At 49.7% G+C, this 23290-nt stretch overlaps 1 protein-coding gene across 1 annotated transcript in view; it reads right to left on the bottom strand.

Moving 5' to 3' along the window:
- XKR6 (XK related 6) overlaps window positions 1–23290 on the bottom strand; it is a 299519-nt gene that overhangs the window by 9013 nt on the left and 267216 nt on the right. Inside the window, exon 2 of the mRNA XM_015144757.3 lies at window positions 21640–21836. Within this exon, the coding sequence (XP_015000243.2) occupies window positions 21640–21836 (197 nt within the window). The remainder of the gene's footprint in view (window positions 1–21639; window positions 21837–23290) is intronic.

Here is a 23290-nt window from a genome sequence, read left to right as displayed (position 1 = left end):
ATGAGCTAGGCTCAAAGCCGTTAAATAATCTGCCCAAGGCCACACAGCTAGTAAGCAAGAGAGCTCATACTGAAACCCGAGACTATTTCACTCCCCAGAATCTGGATCTGTGCGTGCTGGAGTTGGCCAATTGTTAAACTGTGGGCTGGCTGATGTCATGTTGCAGGCTTGAAATTGGCATGGTGGGAGTATTTACACCACAGCAATTGGCAAATGGTACAAACCAGAGCTCCACCAAATCCTGCTAAATGTTGGTTGTTAAACATTTACCAGCACACCACTGGTCAGGATCAGCCATCCTTCTTGAAAAGCTTGGTGAGTGTCTATGCAAATTAGAAGGGCCTGTCTCCAAATTCAATGCCTATTCTACATTCAATGCTGTACTTCTAGATGTGGTCTTCACATGCAGGGCACTACCTGGTTATCAGTCAGAATTAAATTCCTTAGTGCTAATGAGAAAACAACAACAAAAAAGCAATCTTCTTTTAAAACTTTTGTTGAAAATATGTACACAGGAAATATTAGGCTGGTGAAAAGTAATTGTGGTTTTGCCATTTTAATGGCAAATAACTTCAGGTCTAATGGGTTGCTTTGAGCACAGTCTTTCATAAGCACTGACATACTCGTTTTCATTACATTTCTGTACTTGAAGAGGGTGTGATTCAGATGTGAGGTTTCCACATGGGGTCACTTTAATGCACCTCTGACATCTCCAGATGAACCCTTAAGAAGGGTCAAAGAGTCCAGGCGCAGCGGCTCATGCCTGTAATCCCAGCACTTTGGAAGGCCAAGGCAGGTGGATCACGAGGTCAGGAGATCAAGACCATCCTATCCTGGCCAACATGGTGAAACCCTGTCTCTACTAAAATACAAAAAAAAAATTAGCTGGGTGTGGTGGTACGCACCTGTAGTCCCAGCTACTCTGGAGGCTGAGACAGGGGAATCACTTGAACCCGGGAGGTGGAGGTTGCCGTGAGCCGAGATCACGCCACTGCACTCCAGCCTGGCGATGGAGCGAGGCTCCATCTCAGAAAAAAAAAAAAAAAGAAGGGTCAAAGAGAAGAGACGGCAATCACATCTGTGGCCCTAGCCCTCAGGACTGACATACATGTGGCTGACGAGATTGGGAAAAACCCAAGGCTGATCCAAGTGATCCCGTGTAAACTTAAGAAAGGAGAATTTGGATATCTCAGAAAAGCCAAAATCTGGGCGATCACACCATCCCTTGGCTGGACAAAAAACTCTTTAATACAAGCAAGATAGGCCAAGGGAGAAAGAATATCAGGTCTTACCACGGTTTCTATGAAATATCTCTTTTTTTTTTTTTTTTTGCCTCTGAATTCATGCATATCATGTCATCTGTTAGTTTCTAGTAAATTCAATAACACTGATATCTTTCCTCTACTGAGCAGCCACCTTGACCCAGACTCTATGCTAGGCACTGCACATAAATTAATTGTTCTTCCTTAGCATGCTATCAGCAGCAGTAGACTGATTTCAAGATGAAGAGACAGGCTCACAGACTAATTAAGTAACTTTTCCACATCAAGCAGTTAAGAAGTTGTAGAACTGGAATTTGAACACGGGCCTGCCTGAATCCAAAACTCAGATTGTTTTTTGAATCACTGGGAAAGATCTCTTTCCATCCTCAACCACACATTAAATAATTATCATTGAGGCTTATACATCAGTTTCTTATTAATTTGGTTATCATATGTCAGCCCTCTGATCATTTCTGTGAGCACTAACAAAGTCAAATTTGTGGGTCTACACAGCGAAGGACCCACCCCTGGGAGGCCCTGCCTAGACGTTCAAGCCACTGCAAAGCTGGCAACACTTCTGTTCTGTCTCTCTTGCCTGAATTGCTGGAATGGCCTCCTAACTGGCCTCTCTGCATCTGCCCTCCTCTCAACACTCTATCCACACTACAGCAGCCAACATGATTAAGCTACAATGTTTCCCTCCACGTGGCTTCCGGTGCCTGGTGGGTCACTGATTTTCAACACGCCTTTTGTGTGGGAGGATGTACACGCCCACCCTGCTGGACTGAGGTGTGGCTGAGACTTGCTCTAGCCAGACACGTGAGCAGAAGGGATGTGTGGCCCTGCCGGGCAGAAGAGGGTGCTCACCTATGCTCCAGGAAGAGGCTGCTCCACCGGGACCCATGACTCACAGGTAACGAGCGGGAAGTAAATCGAAAATGCTTAAGGCCACTGGAACTATGGAGGTATTTTAAACTGCAGCATGGCCAGCCTGTCCTCACTGATGTGCTGTCACCCCAGGTAAAAGCTACAGTCCTCAGAAGGGCCAGCAGGGCTGCCCTGCCCTATATATATATATATATATATATATGTATATACATATACACACACGTATATATAGTCACCCATGGGACCAGCCTGCTTTCCCCTCCCAGGAATCTCCCCCTCCAACGGCTAAGCTGTTCTTAAATCTAATCTGTCAAGTTCCCTTTGCCCTCCCTGGGGTCCTCTCCTGCTGGCCCTTCAGACATGCTCCAGCCACACTTGCTAGTTCCGCTGCCTGGAACGCTCTCCCCCCTGGTATCCCTACGTTGTCACACAAATGTCATCTTCTCACCAAGACCTTTATGCAAAGACCAGCTTCTCAGCCAGGCCCTCCCCGACCACCACACTTAAAACTGCAACTCCCTGCCATGCTTTGAATGTGTCCCCCAAAAGCTCAGATGTGGGGAACTTAATCACCATTGTAGCATTATGTGTAGAGGTGGGGCCTTCAAGAGGTAGTTAGGCCATGAGGACTCTGCCTCCTGAATGGATTGGTGCAGTTAACACGGAAGTGGGTTGGTTATCCAGGGACTGGGTTCCTGACTTTTAAAAAGTAGGTTGGCCTGGGCATGGTGGCTCACGCCTGTGATCCTAGCACTTTGGGAGGCCAAGGCAGGCAGATCACTTGAGGTCAGGAGTTTGAGACTAGCCTAGCCAACATGGCAAAACCCTATCTCTACTAAAAATACAAAAATTTAGCCGGGCGTGGTGGCATGCACCTGTATTCCCAGCTACTTGGGAGGCTGAGGCAGGAGAATTGTTTGAACTGGGGAGGTAGAGGTTGCAGTGAGCTGAGATTGCGCCTCTGCACTCCAGCCTGGACGACAAGGCGAGACCGTGTCTCAGAAAAAAAAAAAAGAAAATAGTTTGGCCTGAGTTCTCTCTCTCTCTCTCTCTCTCTCTCTCTCTCTCTCTCTCTCCCCCCCCCCCACTCTTGCTATGTTAAGACACAGCAAGGAGGCTCTCACCAGATGCAGCTTCTCAATCTTCAGCTTCTCAGCTTCCAAAACCATGAGCCAAATACGCTTCTATTTTTTATAAATTACCCAGTCTCTGGTATTATAGCAGCAGAAAATGGACTAAGATACCCCTCAAGACTCCCTCCTGCCTTCTTGCTTTTTTTTCACTGTAGCATTTCATACCACCTTGATCAACTTTTCTCTTCTTGTTACTTTTGGTTTTTTAGTTCTACTATGTTCCACGGTGAATGCTAGCTCCCTAAGGGCAGGGCAGGGATTTGGTTTGGTCCTTCTGGAATTACATGCAAAACTGTGTGGGTTATTTTTCTCATGAAAGAGTCCACAGCTATTCTTGAATTCTTAAGCAGGCAAACAAGGGAAGGGATCATGGCCCCCATCCCTAGCCGCCATGACCTCCCACAATGCTCTCCAAATGCGGGAAAGGAAGTTCCCTGGGAGCTTTCATTTATGCCTTTGTCATTTAGAAGAAAACCTTGGGGGTTAAAGACAGAGAAGAAAAGGAATTCACATTTCCTGAATGTTTCAGTGCATCAGACATTAAGTATGCCAGACTCTGTGCGTATTTCATTGAATTTAATGGGACAATAATCCCGTGAGAATGCCTGTCAGTGTCCCTATTTTACAGAGGAAGGAATTGAGGCTCAGGGAGGTAAAAGAATTTGCCTAAGATTACTGTATTAAGCAAGTCTTTTTATTCTGAGGCTTTCACATCTCTGGGGGAGGGGTGGGGGGGACCTTGCTGACCCTGGAGGGACTGCCCCACCCAGGGTTAGCCAATTCTTAGTGAAAGTAAAAAACTCTTCTATGAGCATGCCTTTCACATGCAGACCAATCCATCCAGACCCACATCTCCCAACCATCTCCTGAATGGGCTCCCACCCTCCCGGTCACTATCCACCTGCCCTCATCTCCCCAGGGCCAGGTACCAGACAACTAGAGACAGCCCTGAGGCCTGCAGAAATCAATCAGACTGGCCATCCGAAGCAGCCTTCCTGTCTTACCCGCTCCTTCCTGTGGAGACCACAACAGGAGCCTTTGCCCATAGCTCTCCCCTCTCCCCTCTGTCTCCTGACTCACTTGGGTGCTTCTCTGTGTGACCCTGCACTGTGGCATGCCTTGTCCCCTCCTCTTGGGATCTGTGAGTATATTAAACTATCTTTTCTATGCTGGCTCCCTCTGATCTGTTGGTTCTGCCATACCTAAATAATAATTAAACCTATATTTTGAGACCGTTACAAAATTAAGCTGTTGGAGAGGGGATTCAAATCCAATACACCCAAGATGACTTTGATGTCCAAAGGCTCAAATGCTGTGGAGTTACAAAGCTGAAAGCCCTTCTCAGCAGGCTCAAATCCAAGCTCCCATTCATGGGGCCCAGGGCTTCTGTGTCTGGGCCAGGCTCCTGGTCCCATGTTCAAGATCTAGTGACAATAATTTGCTTCCTGTGACAGGAGGGCAAAGTGGTTCTGAGGGTGTGCTCCAGAGCCAGGTTAGCTGCCACCACCTTCCTGCCACATGAGGCTGGATACCATCCCCATTTCCTCATCTGCAAAAAGGCAATAATTGAGTGCCGCCTCATGAGGGTACTGTAAGGATCAAAGGTCAAGTGGCTATGAAAGGGCTTAGCTCAGTGCCTAGCACAGAGCAATGTACACCACCAACATACAGGTGGGTGCCAAGAGAGACACATAGCCCACATACATATGCCATGTTTATCCTTGCTCATGTCATTCCCTCTACCTAGAATGATTTTCCTGATCTTTGCCTGGCCAACTTCTGCTCATCCTCCAAGCTCAGCCCAGGCATCGCCTCCTGCTGGGGACCTCCTCTGAGCCCCCCAGGATGCATTGATTCTCACCTCCATAATCTCAACAGCATGCTGTGCATTTCTCCCCCATATCAGTTTTTCATTTTATTTTACTTTACTATTACTTTTTTTTTTTTTTTTTTTTTTTTTTTTTTTTTTTTTTTTTGAGACGGAGTCTCTGCCGCCCGGGCTGGAGTGCAGTGGCCGGATCTCAGCTCACTGCAAGCTCCACCTCCCAGGTTCACGCCATTCTCCTGCCTCAGCCTCCCGAGTAGCTGGGACTACAGGCGCCCGCCACCTCGCCCGGCTAGTTTTTTGTATTTTTTAGTAGAGACGGGGTTTCACTGCGTTAGCCAGGATGGTCTTGATCTCCTGACCTCGTGATCCGCCCGTCTCGGCCTCCCAAAGTGCTGGGATTACAGGCTTGAGCCACTGCGCCCGGCCTTACTATTCCTTTTTAAAGATAGAGTCTTCCTCTGTCCCCAAGACTGGAGTGCAGTGGTGTGATCGTGGCTCACTGTAACCATGAACTCCTGGTCTCAAGCAATCCTCCCACCTCAGCCTCCTGAGTAGCTGTGACTACAGGTATGCACCACCACACCTGGCTTTTTGTTGTTATTTGGGGAGATAGGGGGGCTCTTGCTCTGTTCCCCAGGCTGGTCTCGAACTTAAGCCTTAGTCTCCCAAAATGCTGGATTACAGGTGTGAGCCACCATGCTTGGCCATAGAGACTATTTCATAGTCACACTTTCTGTGCAGTCTCTCTCTCTCCCTTCCTTAACTGAGACTTCCCCGAGGATAGTGCTAACATTTATTCTTGATGATAGAAGCACTGTCTTATCCATTCCTGTGACCTCCCTGCCTGGCACAGAGTGGACACCCAACAAATGATTCCTTAGCTGACACCTACACAGACACACTTTCCCAATCAATGCCACAAATGCAAAATCCAGGTGGCGACGCTCTTGATGCCCTGACCACAGGATGCTGTGAACAGAACCCCCTTTTTCTGCTATCTGCCCTGGATTCTCTGAGGTCAGCAGGGCACAGTTCCTTCCATTGCTCAGTGAAATCGACCTTCCCCAATGTGATAGTTTCCTAGGGTTTCTGTAACAAATTACCACAAACTTAATGGCTGAGAAGAACACAAATGTTACTAGCACACAATTCTAGAGGTCAGAATCTGTAATGAATTTCACTGGTCCAAAACTCAGCTGTGAGCTGGGCTGTGCTCCTACTGGAGGCTCTGGGGGAGAATCTGTTTCCTTGCTTTTTCCAGCTTCTAGAGCTGCCTGCATTCCTTGGCTCATGGCCCCTTCCTCCATCTTCAAAACCTATGGCGTAGCATCCTCCGATCTCTCTTTTGGCTCCATTGTCACACTGCCTTCTGTCTCTCTGATCTCCTGGATCCTTCTTATGAGGGTTCCTGTGATTATACTGAGTCCACCTGGATAATCCAGAATATTCTTCCCATCTCAAAGTTCTTAATCACATCTGCAAAGTCCCTTGTGCATATAAAATGACATTTATAGGTTCTGGGGGTTAGGAGATAGACATCTTAGGGGGCCATGTTCAGTCTACAACACCCAGAATCACCCATTTAACAGTAATGCAATGGTTCTTAACCAGGGTGATTTTGGCCCCTAGGGGACGTTTGTCAATGTCTGGAGACATTTTTTATTGTCATAACTCGGGGTGCAGGTGCTACTGGCATCTGGCAGGTAGAGGCCAGGGATGTTGCTAAATACTGCAATGCCCAGGAAAGCCCCTCACAACAAAGAATGACTTGGCCCCAAATATAATAGTGCTGAGGTTGAAACTGTGATAGGGTATGTCCTCAATATTCTATATCAATTCAAAAACAAACAGTGAACTTGACTGTGTCTAATAACTGAAGATTTAGACCTTTCAAAGAATTCCCCCTGAGAAGTGGTGGGTATCCTAAGGGGCCCAGAGGTACAGCTGCAGGGACCTTGGGAAGGCCATGAAGATAGCATCTGTGCAGCTCCAACAAACAGTAGCTGACTGGTTCCTAAAGAACTTACAGTTTCTAAAGAAAGAGTCACCAGCGCAATCTTCAGCACTGGTCCCAAATGCATTTCTTCTATAGCTGCAGGAAAGCAGACATGTGAGAAACTACATTGTGGCTCTCCTGGACCCTGGGCTCTTCTGAGCAGCCTACTGGGGGCTGGCGGCCACTCTGGGAATATGGTGGACAACAGGGAGGTACCAGACCTCTCCTCAAGGAGTTCAAGGTCAAACACCACGGTTTAAAGGGCCCAGGAGGAGGAACGCTAAATCCAGCCCCCTGCTTCACTTGTCTCTTCTTTTTAAGATTCTGTCAGGGATCTCAAAATACCATCTTCACAGCCAGCTGCATAAAGGCAAACTTTAGAGATTCTAGAACAAATGTCAGCCACCCAGCTGGCATGGCACAAGGCTCAAGGGTGCCTGGATCCTGGCTGGCCTGGAGCAAACTGTGGAGATGGCTGTCTGCTGTCCCTGGAGAGTGCCAGGAAATCCATTCTCATTGAGGAGCAACAGCTGACCAGGCACAATGCCCTGTTGCTCTCAGAAGCGGCTGTGTTTTGACAGAGGCAGTGAGATGCTCTGGAAAGGACATGGGTTCCGTACAAACAGAGCTGGCTCAGGTCCAGCCATGTAGACCTGGGCAAATGCACTGACTCTCCAAGCCTCAGTTCACTGTTTGGAAGCCGTGGGTAGAAACATGGATTCTGAGTATATATACATATAGAGAGAGGTTGTGTATGTGTGTGTATATATACAAACACACATATATATACACATATATATATAGAATATGTATATGTATGTAGAGAGAGGGTGAGATTGTATATATACCTGTGTGTAGAGAGAGAGGGTTAGTGTATATATGTGTGTGTGTGTGTATATATATATAGAGAGAATATGTATATAAACACAGAGCGTGAGATTGTATAAAATATGTCTATAGAGAGATGGACGGTAAGTATATATATATACACACACACACATAGAGAGAGAGAATATGTATATACGTATATATAGAGAGGGTGAGATTGTGTATATATATATGTAGAAAGATGGGGGTGAGTATATATATATATATAGAGAGAGAATATCTCTATATATATAGAGAGAGGGTGAGATTGTACATATATATGTAGAGAGAGAGAGGGTGAATATATATATAGAGAGAGAATATATATCTATAAAGAAAGAAAGAGAGGGTGAGCATATATATACACATAGAGAAAGAGAGAGAGGGTATGTGTATATAGAGAGGGTGAGTGTATATATATATATATATAAAGAGTGATGTGTATATATAGAGACTATGTATGTATATATACGGAGGGTATGTGTACATATAGAAAGACAGGGTGTGTGTATATGTTTGTGTACATATAGAAGGTGTGTATATATAGAGAGAATATGTATATATAGAGGGAGGGTGAGATTGTATATATATACGTAGAGAGAGTGAGCATATACATATATATGGAGAAAGAGAGAGAATATATATATAGAGAGAGAGAGCACAAGAGAGGGTGAGTATGTATACACACACATATATACACACACGGAGAGAGGATACATATACATAGAGAGGGTAACTATATATATGTGTGTGTGTATATATATATAGAGAGAGCACTAGAGAGAGGTGTATATATAGACAGTATATGTATATATAGAGAGGGTATGTGTATATATAGAGAGGGATGGGGTGTGTGTGTGTGTGTGTGTGTGTGTGTATACATATTATATGGCGAGAGAGGGTGTGCATGTGTATATGTATACAGAGAGGGTGTGTATATACATATATAAAGAGAGGGTGTGTGTGTATATATAGAGAGAGAGGGTGATCATATATAGAGAGAGGGTGAGCATATACATATGAGAGAGAGGATAGGTGAGTGTATACATATATATATAGAGAGAGAGAGAGAGACAGAGGGTGTGCATGTGTGTGTGTATATATATAGACAAGGTGAGAATATATGGAGAGAGAGGGTGTGTGTGTATGTGTATATATATGTGTGTATATGTGTATATATATAGAGAAAGGGTGAGTATATATAGAGAGGGTGTGTATGTGTGCATACATATATATATAGAGAGAGGGCGAGTATATATAGAGAGAGAGAGAAAGAGAGAGGGTGTGTGTGTACATATAGAGAGAAAGAGAGTGTGTGTATTTATACATATAGAGAAGGCGAGTATATCTATAGAGAGACGATGAATGTATATACATATATAGAGAGAGAGAGAAGAGAAAGAGGGTGTGTATGCCTGTATATATATATAGAGAGAGTATATATCTATATAGAGAGGGTGAGCATATCTATATATATGTAGGGAGAGTATATATATAGAGGGTGTGTATGTATGTCACCTTTTCTGTGTATGTATGTGTGTGTGTGTATATATATATAGTTTCTGTATTCATACTCAATATATATTTGAAATTACATTGTTCATATACTTGTTCATTGCCTGCCTCCACTAAAACATAAGCCCCAGGACAGAGATCTGTCTGCCTTGTTCATCTCTGTACCTGCAGAGCCTGGCCAGGGTCCCCAGCATCCTCTGTGAGGAGATTAGGCAGGTAGGGTTATTCTCAATTTATAAGGCAAAAATGAGGCTCACAGAGGTTAATCGTTGCCCTGCCCCTTAGCCAGGTACTCTGCCGTGAGTGCCCTGGGAGACACAGCCTGCCCGGTGAAAGCACTTCACTCAGCCAAAGCCTTGGTAAGGGTGGAGGCCGTGTGCACCCCTCAGCTATCGCTGTTGGGCGCTTCCTTTCTGCCAAGAGCAAATGTCATCACTTCTGCTTCCTAACACCCCTCTGCGATAGAAGAGATCACTAGGGTTTACAAACACGATCACTGAAGCTCAGGGAGGGAGAGGGATCGGCCCTGGTGCACTCAGCCGTCAATGCAGAGCAGGTGTGCAAAACCAGGCCCCTTTGCCCCCATTAGGGGCTTCACGTGGTGTTCAAGGGCGGCACCTTTCCTCTCAGGTGAAAAGAAGTCTGTGGAGGTTCCTGATAAGCAGAGAAGGACCCAAAGTCCTTGGCGACTGCTGGTGAGGGCAAGCGGTGAGGAAAAGGATGGGGTCCCAGCAGCAGCACGAGGCAGGAGGACCTGCGACGGGGGCCCCACGATTGTGTTGAAGATAACAGGTTTGAGAAGCCAGCAGCACTCGCACCAGGGCCTGGCAGCCTGGGGTGCAAGAGGCCGGGATGCAGTCAGGACTCTCCTTTGGTCAGGTCCAGGCCCAAACCTTGGCTCGGGATGGCCCTTGGGCAAATTCCAGACCCCTGGAACTCCTCTTGGTGTTCTGACCAACCTACACCTCAGACTGGTCCAGTATCGAATGGGTCTATGGGAGTACACTTCCCAGATGAAAAAGGTGAAGCTCAGAGAGTGCCCCCCTCCCCCAGCCCACCGCCGTAATCACCACCCGTAACCATGCTTTCCTGTCTTAGCAAGGCAGGGGGTGGGACAGCTCACGGGGAGTCACCCCGGTGTCCCTTCTGGAGCCTCTTCCTGAGTAGTGCATCCCCAGTAGTGAGAGGGACATAAACAAGAAGACAGTGTTCGTGAAACTCCTGGGCGTTTCTTGCTCAGATTCGTAAATAACGGGAAAGATCTGTTGGAGGTCATTTAGCCGCGGTCTTTCCTGCAGCTGGAAGCTCCCACGAGGTCTCGGGTTCTTGATGGCCTCTGACGTGAGTGTCTTATAATTAAGGACCGCTGCTGCCTACATGGTACTGTGACTCCCGCAACGCTCCTCTTCCTTAGGCCAGAGCTGAAATGGGCTTCAGGAGGCCCTTCTGTCTCCTGGCATGTTTCTGGGGCCCAGAGAAGATGAGAGTGGAGAGATCTGAGCAGTCTCTCTTGCAGCGTCCTGGCTCAGCTGACTTGTGAGGGGGGCTCCTTAACCCAGACTCCCCATGTGGGAAAGTGGGGGAAATCTCACAGAAGAGCAGCTCCCTGGGCAAGACCCTTGGGCAGGCCGGGCTTTGGAAGCAGAGGGCTCCCCGCTGGCCTCCTGGGGAGCCCCTGGTACCCATTACAGAGGTCCCCCTCCTCTCTCCCTCCTGGCTGCCCTCAGACACTGGGAGCTCTCCCTTTGCTCAAGGCCTTTGTCTGGGCCACTCCTCTTTCTCAGGACACTGTCCCCCAGGTGTCTGTCAGCCTGGCCGCCTCCCCTCCCACACAGCTCAGCCCCGCCCTCACCTCACTGGTGCCTTCCTGGTCTCCCTATTGAAGACCAATAGGGAGCTGCATACAGCTATTCACTGCACAGGGCTCTGCCTCCCTTCCCTTCTCTCTTCCCAGCTTTCTTGCTCTCCGTGCACTCCATTTTCTAATAGAGAAAACATTTGCTTTGTTTATTGCCTGTCTCTCTACACGAAGCAGAAGCTCCACGAGGGCAGGGTTTTCTGTTTTGTTCATTGCTATATCTGTCCCCAGCTCCGGGAACCGTGCTAGGCACACGGTAGGTGGTTAGGGAAGTTATTGAATAAGAGAGTCAGTGGTCCACCTGCAGTAAATGCTGAGGCTTCTGAACTTGCCGGTGTCAGAGCTGCCCCCACGAAGCCACCTGGCTCACTTGCACTGGCTGAGGAAGCCTGCGCTCATGTCTCTCTGTTCCAGCATTTCATGTGCAAACATTTCCAAGTCCCCAGTTGCTGCTTCATCTGTAGTCACTGTCATGAAACCCAGAGTTTGCCTTTCTCCTGGTTTTTTTTTTTTTTTTTTTTTTTTTTCTGCTGCTTTAAGAACCCTCCCTCTCGCCACTAGTTGGTAGGGCGACCTCAGTACAGGGCCTCAGAACGGCATGCAGGTTCAAGCCAGAGTGGTGCAGTGCGAGTGTTTAAGTCTCCGTTTAAAATTCTTGCAAACTCCGTTTAACAGGGTAATGGTTTAATGTATTGTTTAACAAGAAGCCATTTGGAGCTAGAGCAGGACTTGCTATAGACGCCAAGCAGATTCCAAATGGCATCTCCTCAAAACGAGAAGAGAAACATAAAGTTAGAGAAAGGCTGTCCCTGGGGGAAGTGGGAGAGGCCAAGTCCGTGTTCTGGCGGGAGGAGGCAGGCAGGTCTGCTCTGCGTCTCTCTCCACCTCAGCTGTGGGTGAAGATGCAAACCAGCCGGGGAAAGGGGTCAACAGGGAGTTGGGCATCTTTCCCTTGATTTAACTGCTCAGGGCCAAGGCACAGCAATGCCACGAGCACCCAGAAGTGGAGCTCGTGTGCTGGCAGAGGTATGCGCTGCCAGGTCTGAAAGCCCAGTGTTCCTTGGAGATGGCCAACCCCAAGATTGGCACCAATAGCCATGGAGAAGGAGGGGCTGTGCTCAATTTGGGGTCCACAGACAGCGTGGAGCACTGGCAAGTGGCCAGGACATGGGAACTCCCTGCAACTCTGGATCAGGTGATTCATTATGTAATGTCGTTTGATGTAGTGGATTGGTTGTTTTGGGAACAAATTCTACTTCTCATTCCTAAGGAAATGGAATGGAAAATTCATGACTCTGGTGCTGAGCTCAGATCCAATACATTCACCTCACACAACCAAATCACCACCCCTTTCTGGGTGGCAGCTTCACCCTATTTTAACCAAGATCCCAAAGTTTGAAGTAATCACCTTTTGTGTCCTTGATTTAGAGAGGGTGACAGCTAATGTCCCATATGAACAGAACTGGAAAGAGACAAAGTATTTTCATATAAGAAAAAAAGAAATCTCCCACAAAGAGAGACGTGGATGTCGTTCACTGTGGGGGCAGGAAAGAGAGGAGGCCATTCAACTGATCAACTGATCCAACAACTGATCCAACCGCTAAGAGTCGGGCCCCTCGGCCCTCCCTCCACCTGGGGACAGAAGCAGGCTTTACCCATAGAAGGGACACTTGGTCAGGGAGACAGAGCAGTGGAGCTGATGCTTCCTGTGGGATGCTTTTCATCCTCATCAGGGAAAAAAAGAAGGAAGTGCTTGCCAGGCTGGAGCCAAAAAGAAAGGCACAGACATTTCTGCTTAACGGGAGCAGAGAAAAGCAAATCGTCCTTCTGAGTTGTTTGGACACAGTCAGTCCAAGCTCTCGCTGGAAATAGAGGTGAATGTGAAGCTCAAACACAGGCCTCTGGAAGGGCTTTTGATATAAAAGGAGCCTGCAAGTAAAGCTGAGAAAGAAGAAAACTAGCAAGGAAGTTAGCACTGAAGAGACACAAAGCAAGATCCCTAATTTTATCTTAGAGCTCCAGGTTTGTTTAAAGGAAAACCAGTGTTTATATGCAGGGTTTACAATTTTCTCATGCTTCCCTGTCTTAGCAAAGATGCTTTTCTTTGGTACAAATTTGGTACTGGTGTCTGTGGTTATGAACGTCTAGGTGGGGAGCAGGGAACCCTCTGGGAGAGGCATGGCATTTGGACGACGTCTTCTAAGTGTTGTGTGACCTGCTCAACGGCAGGCCCAGGGTGGCAAGAAGTACAGGAGGCTTTTCTAATTATCCTCCTTGCTGTGTGACCTGGGCAGCTTCCTTCCCTCTCTGTGCTTTGGCCTCCCTGTGTTAAACGGGGAGGAGGCTGGATGGCCTGATGGGCAGCATCCACTCCCAGGAGCTCCTGCCAAGCGCTGCACGGTGGAGTGGGACCGCGCGACTTTACGCAACATGTCGAGGTCTGCTTTTGATTGTCTCCGAGAGAATTCCTTGCTCTAGGAAGAAGTGTGTTCCCGATGTGTGTCCCCTGAGCAGTAATGGCCTACGTGGCACCAGCTGGCCACGTTCTGGGGTAGAGGTCACTCTAGGTTCCAGCCCCAGCACAAGCCTGATCCCACCTGGGGATGCCCAGTCTTGCCCCCGCTGAGTTACAGTTTGAGGGGCACACAATGGCTCAGAGGATATCTGAGGGCACCCGGGGTTTCCTCTGAGGGTTCCTGAGGTGCCCTGATTTTTCAGGGCCAGAGAGATCTAAGGAGACCGAAGATACCTGCACCATATTGGAAATGTAGGACACTGGGTTTTCACCGTGAACCTCTCACTGAGTCCATCACCTTGGACTAGTCCCTTGATCTCTCTGGGCTTCAACTTCCTCATCTGTAAAAGAAAAGGGTTGAACTACACATTTTCTCAAATCCTTGTTTCCAGCACAAAGATTCTGTGCTTTTATGTGTGGGGAGCCAGGTAGACAGGCAGCCTTAGAAGATGCTAGAATCTTGTTATCTATCAATAATCTCAGGGTCTTCCAATGTTTGGGGGCCAAAATGATAACAGTATCATCCCACATCCATCTCCTTCTCCAGAGCCACCCATCCTGTCCTAAAGTCTTTGTCTAGATAAGCTCTTTTGACCTCTGGGTCAGGATAGAAATGATCTCCAAGGAAAGGCCAGGCAAAGGGCGGTGAGCCCATATGTGTCTTTCTTACTAGCAGGGTCCTGGGGAGCTGCAGGGTCCTTGTCCCAGACCCATCCCCTTGCTTCCTGGCCAGGCCAAGCTTAGCTCCATAGTAGGGCAGTGAGGCTTCCCCCTGAGTGCTTGGAAGAGGCTCACCTAAGAGGCTCTGGAAGACTAGGAACATTTGCAAAAAGCCAATCGTGGGCAGAGACTTTGGGAGCAAGAGGCAGAAACATCGCCTTCTGACCATGTCAGTGTGATGGCATCTGGGGCACACATACATGTGTATGCTGGAGCTGACATGCCCAGCTTGGCCACGGCACATGCCACCCTCCGCTCCATCCCGGCAGCAGTGGCCGGTTCCCACAGAATCCACACCAATCTATCTGTCTCCTCCAGACTCAGCCACAGCCGTCCTTGCCTATGGGCACAGGCTTTAGAGCAGGACTCCCTAGGTAGAGATCCCAGCTCTACCACTTCCAAGCTTGAGGCATTGTGCATGGTACCTAGCCTCTCTGCACCTCCATTTCAATGTCTGTAAAATGGGAATAAAAAGTGTCCACTTCAGAGGGCGGCTGTGGGACTTTAACTGGTTCCTTAATCCATGTAGCCTCCCCAGACTAGTCTCTGGCACACGGTTGAGCTCCCCTAAAATCTTAATGAGCATTTTTGACATCATCATTTTCATTGTTCTCCTCATCACCACCGCCGTCCCACACTCGCTGCAGTACACCCTGTGCCCTGGGCACCAGATGCTCTCAGTCTGCCCTCTCCATGCTCTTGCAGGCCTCCATTCCTTGGTATCTGTGGTCCCACTGTCCAGAAAAGCCTCCCAATGTTCTCCTTCAAGTGAGCTCTTACTCATCCAGCAAGAACCAGATCAAATGTTACCCCCTCTGTCAGGCCCCCAGAAACAGTTACTCCCTCTTCCATGCTCCCGAGGAACCTGCGTGTGCATCTGTTACAAAATTTAAGATGCGGAGTGCCAGACCATAAGCTCCTGAAGGGCAGGCGTCTTCGCAAACCTGTCCCCAGCAGGTCTGGTCTGTGGTAGGTGGTGCTGTGATGATGGGGAAGTGGCCATTAGAGCCCTCTAAGGGGAGGACTCCTCAGCAGGAGTGTGGCCAAAAAGGTCGCCCCAGGCCTTGTGGAGGAAAGGGAGGTTCCCCACGCCTGGCGCCTGCCAGTGTTCATACAGAGCCACCGGAGAATTTCCAAAGGAGGGAGGAGGACAGAGCCATCACTTTTCATCCATTCCCCAACCCCTGCTTCCCCATAGATCTTCCTTCCAACACACCCAGTGAGAAACCACCCTTTCTATTACCACCCCCAGTGGCCCTATTGCATCGTGTTGGCTCGTGCTCCAGAAGACCTCAAATCTGTCCATTGCATCCTTCCCCAAACACTCTCCATCCCAAAACCTCACACCTGGACCACCACGGCCTCCAACAGGTGCTCCTAGCTCAGCCCTTGCTTCCCTCCCTGTGCAACAGAAAAGGGACCTTCTTCAAAAGCAAGGCTGGCCGTGTGCTTTTCCTCTGCAGCCCCTCCCACTACCCTTGGAATAAATCTAAGCTCCTGGGGTCCCCCAGGCCCTTCCCAATTGGGGCCCTGCCTTTCTCTCCATCCTCTCTCACCCCAACTGCCAAGCTCCAGTCATGCTGGGTCCTTTCACTTTTTGGAACAAGTCAGGCTTTCCTTCTCTCAGGGCCTTTGTGCAAGCTCCTCCCATTGCCCAGAAGGCTGTCTCTGCTCTTCCCAAGTTGGTTCCTGCTCATCATTTGTACTCAGCATAACTGGCAGCTCTCTGGAGGGGCTTTTTCTGACCCCCTGCCTAAAGTAGTCTTTCTCCAACCCAACCCAATTGTCTGCTTCAATACACTTACCACCAAGTGTTGTCTAATTGTTTTTGTGCCGTGTCCCCCGACAGAATGGGAAATTCATGACAGTATGGATCATGCCTGTTATGCTCCCCATTGTTCCTCCACACATAGCATGGCTCCTGGATAACACATCTTTGTTGAGTGGCAGAGTGTATCATGTAGCCAGAATATGCCAGGTGACGCACTGTGGAGGTGGATGTGGAGCTCATTAGACCTTCGCAACAACCCAAAAAGTACTTGTTATTCCTAATTTACAGATTAGGAAACTCAGGAAATTAACTTGCCCGGTGCCATAAGGTCAATACATGGCAGAGCTGAATCTGCATGCAGCCCTGTCTGACTTTTCATACTGTACTGAACTGCTTTCCCAACCCTGTCACAATCCAGAACAGGAACAGAGCCTCAGCAGACACAAGACTCACCACCGGCATAATGTGACATGTCAGAATTATGTGTTCCCATCATTTCTTTGTTACTCTGTTTACTTAAACTTTCAAGACATCAGACTTAAGGAAGACCCTGCAGAAATGTCCAAATGACTCCAGCATAATAATTGTATGATATATTACTATTATTTCCCTTGAGTCTGTATTTATGGGGAAACTGGATATAAGTGTGTCTTGCAGGCTGAATATTGTTCTCTTAGCCCAGTGATTAGAGAGAAACAGATGGTGGAGAGATGGCAAGGGAGGGATAGACTGGCATTGGCAAATCCATGTAAAACTCACCCATTAAAGTGGTAGTCATAGCGATCTTTCCAACCATCTACTAGCCCTAATGGTACACAGTGGACAGGAGTCATTAGAAAGCCCACCAAAGCAAGGTCAGTGAGCCACAGGTCTCACCAGCAAAGACTGAAGGCTAATTCAGAAGGCACATCTACAATAAAAGCACCACTACCACCACCAAGAAAATAGCCAGACATCCTACAAGGCGCTTGACATTTGTCATGTTTCATGCTCATAACAACTCTCTATGATAGGTAATAGCATTATCACCATTTTATAAAAGAAAAAAGGGGAACAGACATGCTCAGTAACTTGCCTAATGTCAAACAGCTGTCAAGTAACCCCAACCTTCCATGCTGGGGAGTCACCCCAACTTTCCACGCTGCAACCCTCCAGGCACCCATGTGACTGGGAGAGGCCATGCCATCAGCAGGTCTGTTCCAAGTCCACAAATTTTCTCTCCCCTCTTCCAATTTCTGATGATTAAACTGATTTACTTTAAAGCTTGTACACTTCCTGCAGCTTAAACAGATGGGAATGGCATCTACTAGCATAACAAAATTGTCTGGTGATGAGGACTCAACTCTAGAAGTTAAGTAAGAGAGAAATGCCAAGCCCCTTACAGGCAGCCCGTGCTCAGTGATGTCTAGTGTCCTTCCTTCCTATAAACCCAGCTAATGCTATAGCCTCCTTCTTGGCTTACAGATCCACAACCCAGTGGCAAGGATGGCTACTGGCCTTTGTTTAGTCCAACAGGTCCCAAATATATTTAACCACGAAGGGTTGTATTGAGAAACACCCATTCCACATTCCAAACAAACTTGGTGAAATGCTCACCTGTCCTCCCAGCTTCCAGCACAAAAACAGGGGATTGCAGGGAGGAGGAGCCAGGAGGGGCTTCCCTGGGGTGAAGGCCCAAGAGCAGCATGACACTGGGTCACTCCTGGCTCCTTTTCCAAGGGGTCTGCTCTTGGCAGCATGCCCAAGTGGCTCCTGGCTTTGCACAGACCCTGGTACCAATGGGCTGTCACATGAGAGGACATTTAGGAAGCAACATCCACTGCCCCTTGGGAATCCCCACTGGCTTTCCTCTCCAGAGATGTGGTGCCCAGCCCTTTCTGTTTATAATCTGAGAAACTATTAAAGAAAGGACAGGCATAACAAGGAGGCTGGGACACAGATGATCCAGAAGGCCAGAAAGGGAGAGAAATCTCCGTAGGACCTGGAGTATGCCAGCCCATAAACTCCTGAAGTTTGGCGTCTTTGCAAACCCATCCCCAGCAGGTCTGGCCCATGGTGGGTGGTATCATGATGATGGGGAGGTGCCTGTCAGAGCCCTATAAAAGGATGACTCCACCTGGCCCTGGAAGTAATAAACACAGCCCCTTACGTGCCCGTGGAGTTTGCAAGTTTACAAAGTGCTCTCTTGCGCATTATATCATTGCATCCCCACTGAAAATTAGGTATTATTCTTCTTTCTTCCAGTATACCAAAGAGAAAATGGGATTGTGAAAAGACAAAGGTCCAAAATCATAAGAGGGTATAAGTAGCGACCAGGTCCCTGGATTTAAAATGCCCCATCGGGAGCCCACCTGTGCCCCACCCTGCTACCTGCCCTATCTGTTTGGGGTGTCAAGATCTGGCCAAAGGTTGGAAGAGGAAAAGATGAGAGGAGGCATAACTTGGCAGCCCTGGTGGTACAGAGTGGGGAAGATTTGAAACGGAAACAGCAAAAGGCAGTTTAAATAAGCAGAGTCTGCTGTGGTTTGAAGGTGTCCCCTCCAAAGTTCAGATGTTGCCAGTGTGACAGGATTAGGAGGTGGGACTTTTGAGAGGTGATCAGGCCATAAGGACTCCTGTCTTGTGAATGGGATTGAGGGCCTTATAAAAGAGGCTTCATACAGCATGCAGCTAGCTTGTCCTTCTGCCCTCTGCCATGTAAGAACACAGTATTCTTCCCTTCCAGGGGATGCAGCCCTCATTAGGCAGCTGAACCTGCAGGCACCTTGATCTTGGACTTCCCAGCCTCCAGGACTGGGAGAAAATAAATCTCTGCTCTTTATAAATTATTCACTTTCAGACATTTTGTTATAGCAGCACAAACAGGCTAATCTGGAGCCTCAGACAGCAGCTGAGTTGGTTTTGAGAAACAGAAAGACTCAGATGGGAGAGAAAGGTGTCCCTCTCCAGTGCCAGCAAATCTGCCCATGAGATCATTGTTACCCTGGGCTGCAGGGCAGCAGCCCTGGGATCTGAGGGCAGGTTGGATATGGAGGCCTCATCAGGGAACGGGCATTGCCCTGCCAGTCAGCAGCTCATCCTGGCACCAGGAGCTGCTACCCAGGGTCAGCGCTCACTTCCACAGAGCTCCTTTATGGTTAGGTTTGTAGAGCAAGAATGCATATTTCAAAGACATCCCTATGATGCTGGTCTTGCTCCAGAATCAGTCATCACATGAGTCTCTTGGTGCTGAGAACAAACGATGTTGTTCAAATTGCTGCATGTCCACGTTCACACAATGGGTTTTCTCAGAGATCCTGTGAGGCAGGGACTCCCATGGCCACAGCTGTGGGCAGCCAATCACACCAGTTCATTGCCAAGTATACAGCCTGGGTCCTCGGGCATCCTGAAGTTGGAGCATCAGCAAGGTTTCCCTGTGTTCCCAAGCTCTTCTCAGTGCCCAGGAGATAGTGTGTGTGCATGTGAGTGTGTCCAAGAAAGAAGGGAGGGACTGGATGAATGGTCAGCCCTGCCATCCTCCACGTGGCTTCCTGCTTAGCTTCTTCATGTCCCAGCTGGAGCCGGACATCGAGTTGGCTCCTTCCAGCTCTCCTGTCCAGGCCTCGGTTGCTGGTCCTGTAGGCACTGGCTGGGCTGTCACTCCAAGAAGCTGGAGTCCCTGGGCCACCGGAGGCCTCTTCCTGACAGTGAGGACTGCAGATGCCGAAGGGCAGATGTTGGCTGGTGTCACCCAACTGGCAGCACCTGCTGAAGATCCCCAAACTCCTCCTACTTCTATGGGTGCCCAGAAGACAGAGGCTGTGGCTGCCTGGAGCATGCAGCTCATGCTTCCTGAAGCCTTGTCAAAGGGCGGAACTGGGCCCTCAGCTCAGTGTGGGTTTCAGGCCTGGCTTCCCCTGTGTCCAGTCCAGGGGTCACATGGCCCCTTTTCCTTGCTTCTGTGATGGACCAGCAGGACTGCAGTCAGCACTTGGTGGGATGGACAGATACCCTGGGGCCCCTTTTTCCACCAGGCAGCCTCCATTGAGGGCTGTTCTTGTTCAGTAGATGGGACATGAGGCTTCACCTGAGCTGAGTTCATACAGGACAGGCAAGCCTGTCAGCAGCACAGCTGGGTTCATAACCAGGTCCCCAGGCTTTGAATGCCACCAGCAAGCTACCAGCCTGAACAGCTCAGTCTTCCACTGGCTTTTGAAGATTAAATCCCCTTTTTGCATAAGCACCTAAGGGGATTGGAGCCTACAGAGGGCCAGCTTGGAAAACGTAAGGAGGCACATCTGCTCAGAGAAAGGCCTGGGACCGCGTGGCTGTTCTTGCCAGACTGTGTTGCTGAGGAGGTCCGTGTGGGTGTCCATGAAGGTGGTGACACAGAGGGCCTGCTGGGGCACCAAGAGGACCTGCGGGCTCTGGAGGTGAGAACCTAAGAGACCAGGAGGTCCTGCTGGCCAGGGAGAGCTGGGGTACGGACAGCAGACCCCTCCCCACGGCTGCCTGGCTACCCAGATTGCACATGCTCACTGAGCGCTCTGCTGTCGGGAACCTCTGAGCTGAGTCTCTTCAGCAACTTCTTGCCTTGATAAACTCAGTACCTCCCAGGACAGTTCGTGCATGGCTCCATGGACTGTCTCTCACCCGCTGAATGCATAACCGTCTCCCTGCAACTTCTACCCTTTGGGATGATCCTTCTTGCCCATGACATCCCTTCAAATGTCACCCCATGTGTTGCCGCTTCCAGCACCCTCCTCCTCCTGGGCCCTCTCCCCTGCTGGAACTTGAGCAGAGTTACTTAAGCTGCTTTACAAATGGGGCTTACACATGAGCTTGGTTCGAAGCAAGAGCACCACAGTTTAAGGGTCTGAAATCGTTAGTGCTGCCCAACATGACGGCCCCTTGTGGTCCCGCGCTATCTCTGGCCTGCGGCTCCCCGTCCCATAGACGTGCAAATGCCTGGCTTGGGTCAGCACCCAAGAACAGGGGCCACTGCCCCTGATGGGGAAACCCAGAGCCCTCTACCCTGCTGCGTCCTGGCTGGCTCTGCTCTGCTCACATTAACGAAGCGGCCTGGAGGTGCCAAGCCAGCCCACATACATTCAGGACATGTCTGTGCCGCTCTTGAGTGTGGTGTGGGGCCCATCAGCACTGCACTGGGGGCCGGGCGTCCTGGGAACTCAGGGCAGGATGGGCAATGCCCACAGAGCGTGCCAGGCACACAGTGTGTGGGGGGCGCCCGTGGTCCCCAGGTGGAGGGCATGCCAGGGTGGCAGGGCGCGGCCGGCGGGCACTCACAGGGCAGGGTCTCGGCGCTGTTCTTCTGGATCATGATGCAGAGCTGTAGCACCAGTTGGGGCGCGCTCTCCAGGAAGGTCTCCAGGAGGCGCAGCATGTTGACGTCTGCATATTCATACATCATAGCCCAGTAGAAGCGTCGCTGGTGTTCCTTCCGCCGCTGGCTCTGAATCCCCAGGTACATGGTGCGGATATACCTGCCCGGAGAGATGGGGAGAACACAGAGAGCATGGGTGGGTGCGGGGGCTCCAGAGGACCCTTGCCATCCCCCTAAAACGAAGAGACCCAGCATTCCCCGCCTCCTGCCCCGACCCTGTGCTCTGAAGTTCCCAGAGGCTTGGACGGGGCTCTGGGGGTCTCCCGGCAAAAGGACATGATGCTGAGGCATGGGGGAGGGGAAGGGCAGGTCAGGAAAGGATTTGACCCCTCATGGGCTCCTAAGCAAGTCCTCCTCCTCCTGGTCTCCATTTGCTCATCCAGAAGATGAGACTGTGGGGCACGATGCCCTCCCAGTGCCTGCAGGTGGGCATCTCAGCTGAGCCCCGGGACAGGGGTGGGCTTTCTCAGGTTCAGGACCCGGGGAGGAAACAGTCCAGCAGGGTCGTCACCTCTGTTGTTCTGGAGCAGGAAAGGCAGGGAAGGGGGTGAACATTTGTGAAGCTCCTACTACGTGCCATTCGCTGGCTGACCATGCCCAGGTGGTAAGTAGGAGGGTATAGTTCTCACATGTGACAGACAGGAAATAGTGCGGGCTCAGAAAGGTCACCCCCACCCTGTTGCTGGATAGTGGAACAAGTAGGAATCACACCCAGGCCACTGGACACCCTCTCTGGACATCAGGAGGACCCAGGGCCTGCCATGGAGTCTCCGTCTCAGGAGGGCCCAGGACACAGGTGCAGATCCACGGCCCGCCCTCTTGGGACCACGCCCAGGCTCTGTGTGGGAGGGCTGAGGGGGCAAGGAAGCAGGTAGAGGGAAGAGCAAGGCTCACAGGTCAAGCAGGCCTGGACTCACCACTTGCTAAGTTGGGGACCTTGAACTAGTTACTCCAGCTCTGTGTCCTTGTCGCTCATATTTCATATGGGGACAGAATGAGAGCATTGCAGGGTGCATGGGAATATTAGTGAGATGATATGCACAGTGGGCACCCCCCCAGGTCGTATGCTAACCCCAGCCTCATTTTCACCAGAACTCTCTGGAACTGTGTCTCCAAGGCAAGAGAAGGACTTAAGGCACCATCCAAACTCGGCCAACAAGCTCCAAGTCTGGTCCAGGGGTGAGGGTATGGACAGGGCTCACCCAGAAGCAAGGGCCAGAGTGCATAGCTCTGTAGGCCCAGTCAGGATCAAAAACAGGAACCATAAACTGGGTGCCACCAGCAGTGGGAGAGAACCACACGCCTGTCCTTGACCGTCCTGTGGGATGGACGTTCTAGGACCCGCTACTGTGCCCTCTGAAATGCCGAGCCTGACTTGTAAAGATTCAGTGCATGGCTGATGCCCTATCCAGGCCCAGCTGGCCTTGGGTATTACCAAGAACCCACTCAGGGCTGCTGGATGGTCCGTTTTGTCGCTGCCACACCGCCAGCCAGCTCCCAGCCACTGCCCCTCTTGCCTGGAGGGATGCAGGAGTCTCCTCACTGGTTCTCCAC

The sequence above is a fragment of the Macaca mulatta genome, chromosome 8 (genome assembly GCF_049350105.2).
Source record: "Macaca mulatta isolate MMU2019108-1 chromosome 8, T2T-MMU8v2.0, whole genome shotgun sequence".
Lineage (NCBI taxonomy): Eukaryota > Metazoa > Chordata > Mammalia > Primates > Cercopithecidae > Macaca > Macaca mulatta.
This window is presented reverse-complemented; position numbering and strand designations above follow the sequence as displayed.